Source organism: Amyelois transitella, chromosome 25 (genome assembly GCF_032362555.1).
Source record: "Amyelois transitella isolate CPQ chromosome 25, ilAmyTran1.1, whole genome shotgun sequence".
NCBI classification, from domain to species: Eukaryota; Metazoa; Arthropoda; class Insecta; order Lepidoptera; family Pyralidae; genus Amyelois; species Amyelois transitella.
In genome coordinates, this window is record NC_083528.1 from 2,077,119 (window position 1) to 2,091,785 (window position 14,667).

At 35.9% G+C, this 14,667-nt stretch overlaps 2 protein-coding genes across 3 annotated transcripts in view; one reads left to right on the plus strand and one right to left on the minus strand.

Annotated features, from left to right (window-relative positions):
• Nucleotides 1–14,667, plus strand: part of LOC106142769 (uncharacterized) — a 537,134-nt gene that overhangs the window by 324,842 nt on the left and 197,625 nt on the right. The gene's annotated exons all lie outside the window — the stretch shown is intronic.
• LOC106142770 (uncharacterized) lies at nt 11,903–14,395 on the minus strand. The gene is made up of 3 exons (XM_013344651.2): nt 14,329–14,395; nt 13,187–13,730; nt 11,903–12,689 (listed from the first exon to the last, which is right to left on the minus strand). The coding sequence occupies exons 2-3, from the start codon at nt 13,715–13,717 to the stop codon at nt 11,928–11,930; spliced, it is 1,293 nt and encodes a 430-aa protein (XP_013200105.2). The 5' UTR covers nt 13,718–13,730; nt 14,329–14,395; the 3' UTR covers nt 11,903–11,927.

Genomic DNA, 14,667 nt, shown 5'->3' on the forward strand with positions numbered 1-14,667 from the left:
ATCCGTGGTAACACATCCAGTTGCCTTAATGTGCAGGTTTCATCACGATGTTTTGCATGTAATTAACATCCATACATATGTATATCACGTCTCAACCTCTTACGATGTATTCAGAGCCAATAGACTTGAAAAAAGTGGAGGCCACGTTCAAAAAGATAGGTTTTATGATGCAAGTTCAATGACCAATATTTAAACCACGACCCAAACAATCAAAATTCATCTCTTAAACATGACAACGCCTTTGATAAAACATCTCTTTTAGAGGTGACAATCAGTACGTCGATTTGATCATAAAAAATGACCTTTTAATACCCACAGCAATGGACCATTAGTATTCGTTAAATGGTCGTCGAACTTGTTCCTATAATGCAGTTATAAACTCAATGTTTCTCATCTGTTTAACTGTCTATAGCTAAATAAATAATTGTTAAATGCATAGCCGTGAGGTTTTCATCAAAATTGAACTGTTACACAAAACTGTTGACTCCAATTCTTCTTGAAGACCGAGGTTTTCTTTTGTTTACGATCCCGTAGTTTATTCATATGTATAAATGCTATCTGTGCAAAGCCGGGGCACATCACTAGTAGATACATATAAATAAGCATACCAGGTATTCAATAAAATTTATATCAGACAGACCTCGTTAAATGCACACGCTTCAGGTGATTGAAGTAAATGCATCCATGCATAATTTTATGCATCTCTTATTACTATTAACTGTTTGCGAAAATAGATTTTTCCCTCCGACTTCGCCTGACTCAGTTATTGCGATGTAAATTGCCGTTTAAGATCTAGCTTTTGCATATGGCTGTACTTCTTTGGGAATTGGAAAGAATCCTGCCATGTATGCCCAAAGATGAAATGATCTAATTGTATCAAAATTTCAAGTTAAAAAAGTTATATTCTGTTGTAACTAATAAGCTATGTTGAGTTACCAAAGTGATCGAATGGCTTTTAAATATATCCAAATTTTTCAAGAATTTTTGAAACATTTGGATATTTTGGAAATAAATTGGATATAAATAATAAAAATAAAATAAAATTAAAAAAAAAAATTTGGAAAATTTGAAAATCGGCGTCGCACGTTCCATGCTTCGGGAGCAGGGGGAAGAAGTGTTATCAAAGTGGAATATTCTTCTTTATTTCTTCTTGTCGTGGATTTAATGTAGCTCAAAATAACTGAATGTAGCGTGGCTCGGTTCTTTATTTAATTAATTAAGACGGTTTATCCTCGCCCGTTATCCTTAAATCTGTCAGTATTTGTTACTGTCGCCTTGCGATGGTGTAACTCGTTCCGTCAATTACAAGGTGCTTAAAATTGAAGACGCCAGTTTGTTATCAACACGTGTTGGAAATTTTATTAAATTTGGATGTTTAGTAAGTTCTTCTATTTAGCTTATACTGTGCGTAGAAATAATCTGGTTCATACGAATTCTCGCAACAGATATAAATCAAATGTATATATATAAGAATAATGTCATAAGATCAAAAATATAAAAATAATATCAAACGACTTTTTTTCGCAATAATGTTTTTTTTTTATATTGTGGCGGTTAAAATAGAATTTTACGCATACAAAGTAAACAAACGCCAGTAATTTAAGATTATTGACATTAAACTAACGTGTATTTTATTTTTGTTTCAGGTAATTGTTTTAGCGATTAGAAATTTGCAGCCTATTCTTCCAGTGGTAGGCAGTGGCTAAAATACCACCAATAGTACACAACTAAGTAGTTACCAAACAGCAAAAGTTGTTCTGTTGCAACTGATTAGCTTAGTTTAGTTACCAAAGTGAACGAAAGGATTTTAACAATATCCAAATTTTTCAGGAATGTGGATTTTTGAAATTAAATTAATATTTTGAAATAAATGTGAAGGAATATACGTAAATAAAATTTGCCTTTGTTTTAAGAGCACTATCCTATATTTGTTGCGCTGCTATTGCGCGCCTCGGAAGAAGTGTTGCCAACTTAGTGCTTTTGATATTTAACACTTTTTTTTTAATGTCACCGCTCAATAGGCTATTACACTCTTTTTTGAAAACTGTTTTAAATCAATCCTGAGACTGTGTTATACCTATAGAATTTTTATTAAAATTTTTTGAAGCCGAAAAGTGCTCTAAAAACGATTTATTATTTATGATTTTGTATTTTCGCGCGAAAACGCCATCCGCCATGCTGTTTTGACTCGTGACGTCATACTTTTAGTAAACAATACAAAAAATAGGTTATGTTGGATTGGTTGTGTAATAATTTACCTATTATAATTGTGTATTGTAAGAGAATGTTTAATACAATAAATACTTACATCTCTGTTTTAACATTTCTTAACTCAGCAGAACAGAAATCGGGATTGGACGCAAAAAATTTCGCCACCATCAACGTATTAATCCTCGGTAGATTTATATTGTCTGCTTTCACAAAACCGTCTTCCATGATTCTATTAAATTATTAAAGAGTAAAAACCCAAAAACGTGATAGAAATTTTAAAATTTCAAAATAAACAGAGCCTGACATCATCAATATGTTTTCGATTCGATATTTGTTTACTAAAAGTATGACGTCACGTCAGTACCCAACATGGCGGATAGCGTTTTCGACTTTTGAAGAACAGATTAAAAAAGAGGATTTTTTAAATTGAATTATAAAATCCATATTGCACTTTTATGAATAATGATCGATGTTTTTCTTTTATTTTTTACAAAATCTATAAGATACGTGCATTTTTATATTTTTTTTTACATGGTGAAAAATAGCCTATTGCAGCACGCATTAAAAAAAAATTACGTCATAATGGTCAAATTAACGCTTTTAATCATAGACAGTTGGCAACACTGCTTGAGCATAAAATTACGAATGTCATGTAAGTATTTCCAAATACTTATAATATTTTGCTTTAATACTTATAACACACCTTTAACTCGGAGGGGTTGGCAGAGACTAAATTCCACTTGCCACTCTATTACTTCGTCATACTATTGTGAACTTTCTCTCCCGTACAAACGGTTCGAATTCAAGAATTTGTACTAATTCCCTTATCAAAAGCGGTAATACAATCTCAGGCGTTACAGGTAACACCGAACACTGTCATTTGCTTCAACACCTCCAATTTTTATTACGACCTAAAGTAGGGGTCTTGAATTTAAGATTTCTGTTGGATATGGCATATGCGAACGTCTAAAACGTTATAACGTTAAAGAGAGATAAAGATCGTTACTTTTATTGTTCAATTGTAAGAGATATTTATAATTATCTCGATATTTCGAATTATCGCGAGCAATAGATTTGTACGTTTAAAAATAAATAGAGTTTGTTACTTTTATTGTTCAATTGTAAGAGATATTTATAATTATCTCGATATTTCGAATCATCGCGAGCGCTCGATGACCACGGATCATTATAACATGATTCGAAACGTCCGATATAAAATAAAGTTAGGTACGTTATATGCGCATTTAATAGCAGTAGTATGTAAAAAAAATACGCTCTTATAGACCTTCCGCTGCCAACGTTGAATTTAAATAAATTAAAATTATGTATCTTGTATGTATTTTTTTTTTTTTGTCATGTATGTATTTTGTCAGTATGCATGTGCACTTTATCGCACCACCAACTTAAAGTTATTTCTGTTCGGTCAGCTGGTTGACTGGTGGAGAATGCCAAACGGCATTAAGTCCGCCTTTTGTACATTTTTGTTTTTGTGCAATTAAGTTTTAAATAAAATAAATTAATAACACCACATCCACGGTTCGTAGCTCCGACATGTTTACATTAAGGGTGGGTGCGTGCGCAATTTAAACGATAAGATCTCGGGTCGACACAGACCTTAAATAATTCAAACAAAACCTCTATGGTATATCTGATGTGCCGTGTGGTTCCCGGCACCATTACAAAAAAAGAATAGGACCACTCCATCTCTTTCCCACGGATGTTGTAAAAGACGACTAAGGGCTAGGCTTATAAATTTGGGATTCCTCTTTTAGGCGATGGGCTAGCAACCTGTCAATTTTTTAATCTCAATTCTATCACTAAGCCAAACAGCTGAGCGTGGCCTATCAGTCTTTTCAAGACTGGTGGCTCTGTCTACCCCGCTAGGGATATAGACGTGATCATATGTTTGTATGTATGTATCTCCGATTGTACCTACTTGCAATGGCTACATGAACATTTCTACCGTAGCTTTTTAAGCTACAGCTTCGGTTGTCCAATCAGCTAGGTGCTTCAGTCCCGGTAGCATCCTCACCTCTCTGGAGAGGAGCCCGGGGTATGCCTTTGACCATGGATCCTAGAATGGGCGAGTCAAGTTTTTACACTAAGCAACTCCCATCTGACCTCCGCAACCTTTGCAGGAAAACCTAACCCGTATTGGATAAATGGTTACACATCCAGTTGCCTGAATGTGCACTGAATGTTTTACCTCAACCGTAAGAGCATCGGTTAGTATTCAAACTAATGTACATAACTTTGAAAAGTATCATTGTTATATAGCCGATGTGGTATTTGAACCTGTGCTTTTCTGCGCATCACGCATTTTAACCGGGCACATTACCTAATTAAGTAAATCAAGGTAAAAACAAATAAACTTGGGATTTTTCTTTTCAGCCGAAGGGTTGCGTGAGATGTCACTTTTTCTGAATCTTAATTCCATACTAATTAAGAAATTCAAAACGTGGCATTTGAGTCTTGATGACTATTTGCTATATCTACCCCGTTAGGTATAAAGACGTGTATTGTTTTATATTATATTCAAATTCTCTGATACATACATACATATAGTCACGTCTACATCTCTTGTGGGGTAGACAGAGCCAAGAGTTTTGTAAACTCTGAAAGGCTACGTTCAGCTGTAGGTTCAGTACTGTTACATATCCAAATGTTTTCTAACTAAAGACCCAGAGCTGTTTAATGGTAATTTTAAAAACAAAGTTACGACGCTGTAACAAACAAACAAACAAACAAAATGGGAACAAACACAGATGCCACACGAATTATCATACGGCGAAACATTTAGCAAACAATTAAGAGGCTTTAATATGTGATGCGTAACATGAATGACTCAAAATTAAACATGTTTTTGTTGAACTTTAACTTGGTGTGAGTTGAAGTTAACTTGAATTATATATATATGTTATGTATATAATATAGGTAATTCAAGTAAACGTTAAGTTCAAGTTAAGTATATATCTTTTACATAAAATTCTCGTGTCACGATGTTCGCTGCCGTACTCCTCCGAAACGGCTTGACCAATTCTCATGAAATTTTGTTAGTATATTGAGTAGGTCTGAGAATCGGCCAACATCTCTTTTTTATACGGGACAACTAGTAAATATATATTTATACTAGCTGTCCCGACATTTTTATTTATAAATTTTCCTTAAATTTTAACGGAAAAATAAGAAATATGTATATATATATATATAATAATAAATACAATCTAGGATCATGGTCGTAAAGGCGCACCCCGGGCTCCTCTCCAGAAAAATAAGGATGGAACCGGGACTAACGCCAGGAGGAAGATAAAGACATCAAATCCACGTCTATCCCTTACAGGGTAGACAGAACCACATATTAGTACTGTGATATTCGTACTACCGACCTAAATACAAACGCAGTCAGTGGCGAACCAGCTTAGTAATTAAGCAAGTTATGTCCGCCTGTCCGTCGGGGCATGTACGTACAGTAATTACCGGTAATACGCATCAGTAATTTACCGATAGTTGTCAATATAGATATAAAAAAAAATGATTTTAAGGAAAATTTATAATCACGTGTTGGTTTCGGCATTTAAGAATAGAAGCACTCTAAAACTTTCCCATGGATGTCGTAAAAAGACTATGGGATAGGCTTTTAAATTTGAGTTCTAATTTTACCATTATTCAATTAAATCATGATACCAAACAGTTGAACGTGGCCTTTTCAAGATTGTTGGCTCCGTCTAACCCGCAAGGGATATAGACGTGACTGTATGTATTAATTCCATCATTATGCCGCCATATCAGTGCGTTTCAGTCTGTTCAAGACTTTAAAGTCTGTCTACAACGCAAGGGAAATAGGATATTAATCTGAAAAAATTGCCTTTCGCGACAGAAACACGTGAAAAATATTTCTCACGTTCCGAACTATCCGACGGTCTCTGTGGAACAGCGGTAGTTTGCTTGTCTGTGCCACAGGAGGTCCCGGGTTCGAATCCCGGCCAGGACATGATGAGAAACGAACTTCTTCTGGCCTGGGTCTTCAATGTTTATCTATATAAGTATTTATTATATAATATAGTATCGTGGGGTTAGTATCTCGTAACACAAATCTCGAACTCGAGGCTAACTCAATCTGTGTGATTTGTCCCGCATATATATTTATTTATTTACCATCGTTTATCGAATGATATCCAACCTAATCGAGTAACAGGACAGTAGTAGGGGTATCGAATCCCACAGGATCACTCCATGTGGTCTAATTCGTTAACTTAATCACTACACATCCGGGAGTCGATCTTAATCAGGACTTTAAACTTGTTACGTTAGTGTTTTAACTCATACATATATACATATAATCACGTCTATATCCCTTGCGGGATAGACAGAGCCAACAGTCTAGAAAATACTGATAGGCCACGTTCAGCTGTTTGGCTTACTGATGGTTATTAGAATTGAGATTCATATAAAGTGACAGGTTGCTAGCCCGTCGCCTAAAAGAAGGATCACAAGTTCGGGTTAAAGAAATCTTTATTCTCATAAGAAAATATTCACTTACATGAGAACTTAGAATCTAGGCTTAGAATATACAAATGTAGGTATGTCGTTGCGTGCAAGATGCAGTATAAGTACATTTAAAGGTAAATTGACAAACAAGTTTAGTTTATAATTAATAAAAAAACATGTAGGGTAGTAAGGTAATCATTACAACCGGACGGCTCACCAAACACTGGTACTAAGCAGCGATGTTTTATGATCGCAATAATACAAAGATAAGCACGACTAGATGTGACTAGCGTGCTGTGTTATAAAGTTGTTACGATGAGTAATTTTTTATTTTTTATTTTTTTTTCAAATTTGGTATATAATAATAAGTATATGTGTATTTAAATATATATATATATATATACACGTTTTGTTTTACAGTATATAAAATATTATAGTAATAAGGTATCTGAAAAATGAAGTAACCAATTATTGTGGCGAACTCAGTTAGTATTAAGTATAAGTAAAGTTTATAAGCCTATCCCTTAGTTGACTTTTTCGATTATATAAAAAAGAATAGGACCACTCCATCTCTTTAACATGAATGTCGTAAAAGGCAACTAAGGGAAAGGCTGTCAAACTTGGGATTCTTTTTTTTAGGCGATAGGCTTAGCAACCTGTCACTATTTTAATCTAAATTCTATCCTTAAGCTAAAGTTCTAACCCGCAAGGGATATAGACGTGACCATATGTATGTATAGATATATATATCCTTTAAGGAGTAACGAACAAACATACATTTATATATGTACTCTCTTCGGCGTATAATCATAGAGGAAGTTGGGATAACATCATTATCATGGTTCCCCATAGATTTGTCCCTGAGCGTTTAACATTGTTACATTACATCCATAACTGACTAACTATGTTAGTCTTGACAAATTGATTTGACGTGTTAAGTTACACTTACAACTCAACTTAGTGAATAGTTTGGAATGAGAGCCAGCAGGTGCCGTGTGGTTCCCGGCACCAATACAAAAAAGAATAGGACCACTCCGTCTCTTTCCCATGGATTTCGTAGAAGGCGACTAATGGATAGGCATACAAACTTGGGATTATTTTGAAGGCGATGGGCTTGCAACCTGTCACTATTTGAATCTCGATTCAATCGTTGAGCAAAATAGCTGAATGTGGACATTCAGTCTTTTCAAGACGTTTGGCTCTGTATACCCCCTAAGGGATATAGACGTGACGTGACGTGATATGTATCTATGTACATATGTATGTATGAGAACCAGCCCGACCGACCCTACGAATATTGTAAAAGGCGATTAAGGGATGGGCAAAAAAGGTTAGGATTCTTCTTTTAGGCTATGTGCTATCAACCTGTCACTATTCTAATCTCAATTCCACCATGAGGACATGCAACTGAAAGTCGCCTTTCATTTTTTTCACGACTGTTGGTTTTATCTACCCCGCAAGGGATAAAGACGTCACTATGTGTATGTATGTTTGTATGTGAAACCGGATAGAAAAGTGCTAGGAACCACACGACACTACATTTGAATGTTACAAATCGTTGTACGTAGTTAAGTGATGGAAATTTCTCTCAAGGAATTTCGTTCGAATCCAAAAACGAGTTGGCACTATGTTAAATGGGTCCCAATTAAATGAACACTAGTCCATTAATCGGACACGTATTCCACGGATACCTTCCGAACCCAGGAACATGTTTAAGTGACGCTGTCTTTTACACCTCACGATTTTTATAATTATCTTTATATACTTTTAGGCGATGGGCTAGCAACCCGTCACTATTAGAATCTCAATTCTATCTAAAAGCCAAATAGCTGAACGTGGCCTGTCAGTCTTTACAAGACTGTTGGCTCTGTCTGCCCTGCAAGGGATATAGACGTCATTATATGTATGTATCTTTATATTCTACGTTCTAGCAAAAAGTCAGGTCAAGATTCAAGTCAAACAGATGGGCTTGCATAAAGAGAGTTATGAATGTGGATGAAGCGAAAGAAGTGTGCAGAGTGGAAAGATGTGGTCTCTGTCTATCCCTCCGGGAAAGAGGCGTGATTTATGTATGTATGTATCTTTATATTTATGTGCCGTGTGGTTACCGGCAGTTTGTCATCTAGTACTCGCTCCGATGGTCTAGTAGCGAAAATGTGTGTCCCAGCTGCTCTTCTACGTCTTCTTCTTTTGTGCCGTCTGGTTCCACTAATTGGAAAAAGAATAGGACCTCTCCAACTCTTTTCCATAGATGTCGTAAAAGGCGACCAAGGCATATGATTATAAACTTGGGATTCTTCTTTTAGGGGATGGGCTAGCAACCAGTCGCTATTGGACGCTCAATTCCATCATTAAGTCATATAACTGATCGTGGCCTTACAGTCTTTTAGAGACTGTTGGCTCTGTCTACCCGCGTAAGTCGTGATTGTATGTATGTATTGTTTTTAACTTGGTCAAATCTAAGATTCTGGCGGAAGGTCTGGTCAAGGGTAACGTAAGCCGATGAGCCTTCTTTACTAATAAATTTTAAAACAAGAAGTTTGCAAAAGTCGACAAAATTCATTTATATCGTTTATTTTAATCGTTCAGTGTAAATGCAACTTTAAAATTACATCTTTAATTAAAAACAAGCAAGATTAGACCCCATCCACTAGCTATAAAGTTCAAATTCAAATCAAAGCGCTTTCTAGTCATTTCAGTTGTCACAAAAAGGATACCTAAGTGAAGCTTTTTACTGAAAATCAGCCTTAAGTCGTACGTACTATAGTAACAATTAGAACAATCGAGAATTATTCGATTAAAAAGGACTAATCGAACTGTGGGAGGATATTGAATTTAGTCGAACGTTTAATTGACTTCTATGGCCACATAATAGAGTTTATTTTTCACAAATACATATGTACTACTCTGTCAAGAAAGTAGCGGGAAAAGATCAATAATACACAAACTGTTTGTTATTCATCCAAATTTATTTTATCACCTTCAAAATATGCTCCTTTAGAAACGATACACTTACGCCAACGAATAATCCAATCATCAAAACATTTTTTAAACGCTGTTTCCGGAATTGAGGTCAGTTCTCGCCGCGAATTCTCTTTTATGTCTTCTACCGATTGAAAACGGGTGCCACGAAGTGGTAATTTGAGTTTAGGAAAAAGAAAAAAGTCGGCTGGAGCCATATCTGGTGAATATGGTGGTTGCTCGATGGTATTTGTTAAGTGTTTGGTTAAAAATTCGTTCACAATGATGGCCTTGTGCGAAGGTGCATTATCATGGTGCAAAATCCAAGAATTTGCTTTCCACAAATCTGGCCTTTTTCGTCGGATTTGCTCTCTTAAACGCCGCATAACACTCAAATAATATTCCTTATTTACCGTTTGACCTTCCGGCAAGAATTCCGAGTGCACAACACCGCGATAGTCAAAGAAAACAGTCAACATGACTTTGACTTTTGAACGACTTTGGCGTGGTTTTTTCGGTTTCGGTTCAGTTGGAAGGCGCCACTCCGAAGCTTGTTGACTAGTTTGCATGTCAAACTCGTAAACCCACGTCTCGTCACCAGTAACAATGCGTTTCATGAATGTTGGGTCGGAATTGACTCGTTCTAGCATGTCCTCAGGGACTCGCATGCGATTGAGTTTTTGAAAAAAATTCAGGTCTTTTGGGACTAGCCGAGCGGCAACATGTTTCATACCCAAATTATTAGTTAAAATGGTACGGATCGTGACGGACTCGTGAGATACAGAAAGTTCGGTGGCTATCTCTCTCAAAGTTGAATGAGGATTTTCAGTCACTATTTCCTTCACTTTTGCGATGTTAACTTCAGTTGCAGACGTTGATGGCCTACCAGAGCGAGGCAAATCTTCCATCACATCTCGACCGCTTTTGAACGCTTTGTACCACTCATAAGCACGAGTTTTTGATAAAGTCGATTCACCGTAAGCCTTCTGTAACATTTTCAGTGACTCCGAACACGATATTCCATTGGCAATGCAAAATTTAAGACAAACTCTTTGTTCGATGTTTTTATCCATTATGAAATTAGCAATACACACTAGATATAACTAAAAATAGCACTGTATTTAATGTAAACAACAGATGCAACTCAAACTCCGCGCCAAAATGGAAAACAGTTGTGCCAATCTAACAACAACAAAAAAAACAAAAATTTGAATTTGGAACCATAAATAAATAATCCATTCCCGATACTTTTCTGACTGAATGTATAATCACGACTAAATCCCTTGTAGGATAGACATAGCCAATAGTCTTGAAAAGACTGATAGGCCACGTTCAGCTGTTTGGCTTAATGATAGAATTGAGATTCAAATTTTGCCAGGTTGCAAGTCTTTCGTTTAAAAGAAACATCCTCAGTTTATAAGCTTATCCCTTAGTCGCCTTTTACGAGATCCATTTGAACGATATGGAGTGGTCCCTTTTTTATCGGTGCCGGGAACCACACGCCACCGTCACGTTTTGCATTGGTAAAGCATCCAGTTGTGCATTTTAAAAGGTCAGGAAGCAATTCCTTGGAATTAATTATTTTTATTTATAATACGCATAGAGTATATTATGTGAAATTCATTATCAGGGTAAAGGTTGAATGGAAGAGATTGCATTAGCGATAAGGTCGCCTTTGTACCATCTCTATTTGTTTTGTATGTTTTACTCTTATGGTGCAATAAAGAGTTTTATCTATCTATCTATCTAAACCCGAAACCGCCGAGCTTGCATGAAGAGAGTTATGAATGTGGATGAAGCGAAGGAAGTATGCAGAGATCGTGGCAAGTGGAAAGAGGTAGTCTCTGCCTACCCCTCCGGGAAAGAGGCGTGATTTTATGTATGTATCTATCTAAACTTTAATTGACTATCATATGTCTATCCCTATTGTTATGGTATGGATGTTATGTCTGATGGTATTATAGGTATACTAGCGACCCACCTCAGCTTCGTACGGGTAGCATTTATAATAAATTTCATACAACAAAGACGATTTTTTGTTAAAAAAAAATGTATCCTGTGTTACATCGCGGGTTTTTAGCTATATGCATACGAAATTTTATCCGAATCGATCCAGCCGTTATCTGAGAAAGCGTAACAGACACAGACTTTCGCATTTATAATATAAATAAAGGATACTGTAATCTAATAAAACTTCTAAATCAAGAATGTTTTTTTATTATTATTATAAATATGTGTCTACACTAAGCAATAAGAATAATATCACATTACAACTTTTTCAAAAATTTTGAGCCACACTTCTCTTCAATCCTGGCGTCATCTACCGAAACAACAGGTAAATCAAAATCGGACATATCCTCGAATTTTGCCATAGTTAACAATTTGTCTACCACTTCCTCTAGTTCCATATCTTTTTCAAATACTTCTCTCTCCTTTTGCGCTAACTGATCTCCAAATTTGGTCCAACCGCAACGATTATGTTTCACTGCCGTTTCTATTCTTTTTGTAACCTTTTCGGTGACACCTTCGTCCCCGACATCTTGCCACAGGGCACTTATATTCCATATTGGTTCAAAATAATTCAACATCGCCCAACCTTTAGGTCTTTTCGCGATGTCTATACCTTTACTTTTAATAATTTCCTCAGTTAAATATTTTTCATTAAATCTATCACTGTACATTTGGATAAGTTCATACAATTCAGCTCTGTGCATCGTAGAAGTGCATGGTATATTATTCTCTTCTAGCCATTTAATCATATCTGCTTTAGTGGCTTCTGGTTTAGGAGGCTTTCCAAGTGGTTCTTCCTTAAGCAGGTTCTCCTCTAAAACCAAAACATCTGAAGGCCTGAGATGGTTGCAGATGTCTTTTATGAGCCAGTCCGAATTACTGCTTACATTATTTACAGAAAAGTCCAACAAGCCGGATTGTGGCGATATTGCAATTCTCACTGTACTTTGATTTTTCCAGTCAAGATAATGATAACCCAATTGAAACTGGGATAAGGTTGCAGCATCTGCAGGGATCACCTAAAGAAAGATTAATATCCATGTTAACATCAACTTTATACAAGTCACACTTCCTTAATTACTCTTACTAGCAGTTATCTTCAGTTCCTCCCGTGTTAATCTTAAAGTCCAGAAGTGTCAGAAAAGCCTCTGTTACTCCTGACGGTCTGTTTTATTCATGTGCCAAATTTTATCAAAATCGGTCTTATAGTTTTGAGTTTATGCATAACCATCATGTATAGACACTTTTTTTATATGAGTACGAATATAAAGTTAGCTTAAGCATTGATCTTTGTAAAGAGGAAATAAACGAATTTTGAATTTGAATATTATGGATAGTGTAGATAATAACAAACTTTAATAAGTCAATTTTAAGATGTATTTTAATATACAATTTAAGGACACATTTTTTACAAATAATAGATCAGTAAAAAAGATTTTGTACGTGCACTTAGTATTTTTGACTGAAATGGACAAAGGGACACTTGCAAAAAAAAAGAATTTATATGACCACGTACCTTTTCTTCAACGTATGCAAACGTCCTCCCTTGGTCCCTAAATTTCTTCATATCAACCAAATATTTAATCCGCCTCGCTTGAACCCATGGGTCTTCAATAAGAATACACTTATTACCACTTATTTTCCTCCAAACAAACCCTTTACTTCTCAATATTTGCGTTTGGTACTCATATATTTTATACTTATAGAGCTCTTCATCGATTGATTTCTGATCTATAATCGATCTGTATGTGACATAATTCTTGTACAGAACATCATGTATGCCAGAGCTCGTTATGGGAGCTGCGGCGACTTTTTTCTTTTGTTTTTCACAGTTATCAGATAGTTCGTTCATTTCGATCGCTACACGTTTTTCTCTTGCTTTTATTATGTTTTCGTTTAGTTCGTCAGTGAAGATCATTGTGGCCACTGTTGGATTTGCCAGTGACACTGGCTGGGTGACAGCGAACTGACATTTCTCCGTGACCCTTCTGATGAGAGCGATTTTATTGTTTATGTCAGCCAGTTTGTCAGTTTCTGTGTGAGACATGATTAATGATATTCTGAAAAAAGAAATCTTTTGATGTAAATCTTACATAAGTACCTACATAAATATTTACGTCTTTATCTCTTACCGGGTTTACAGCCAACTTTACGAGCCAGTAGTATTTCACATACATATGTACATATATTCACGTCTTTATCCCTTACGGGGTAGACAGAGCCAACAGTCTTGAAGAGACCGCTTTATAATGGAATTGAGATTCAAATAGTGACAGTAACGGTAAGTTTTACTTACCTACATATTTATATTTTACTAAACAATCGTTTGATAATCTTCTGTTAAACGGATAAATAAAATCAAAATTCCCGGAGGGATAGGCAGAGATAACATCTTTCCACCTGCCACGATCCCTGCATACCTACTTACTACCTATCTTTAGCTACATTCATTACTGTTCATGCAAACTCAATGAATTGTTAAAAATATACTGTTGTTAAAAATTCCACAAGCAAACCCTTCTTTTTGATTGGAGGTTAAAAATTCACACACGTGATATTAAATAATAACAATTCCACACGTTACGGTCACGACATCTAGTCTTATCTTATAAATATATTATTCTAACAAAAAAAACTATTTTATTTATCAAAACTCACCTATAATTCCTTTAAAATAAATCTTAAAATTATGTACACGGTATTCGACCGCTCCTCTTCGAATGCGTCACACGAAGGCGCGATCGCGTTCGTTCGCCCGCGGGGTGGGACGGGGCGGGAGGGGGCCGTGCCTCGGTTATAGTCATGCGATAAATATGTGTGCGTTGTTGTATACATACATACATACATACATAAAATCACGCCTCTTTCCCGGAGGGGTAGGCAGAGACTACCTCTTTCCACTTGCCACGATCTCTGCATACTTCTTTCGCTTCGTCCACATTCATAACTCTCTTCATACAAGCAAATTATTATCAACAAATTATTATCTTGTTAACT

Excerpts from the sequence above, each read along its gene's own strand:
- LOC106142770 (XM_013344651.2), bottom strand. The coding sequence starts at position 13,717 with ATGTCTCACACAGAAACTGACAAACTGGCTGACATAAACAATAAAATC. Across the intron at positions 12,690-13,186 it reads TTGCATACGTTGAAGAAAAG|GTGATCCCTGCAGATGCTGC; the intron begins GTACGTGGTCAT and ends ATCTTTCTTTAG.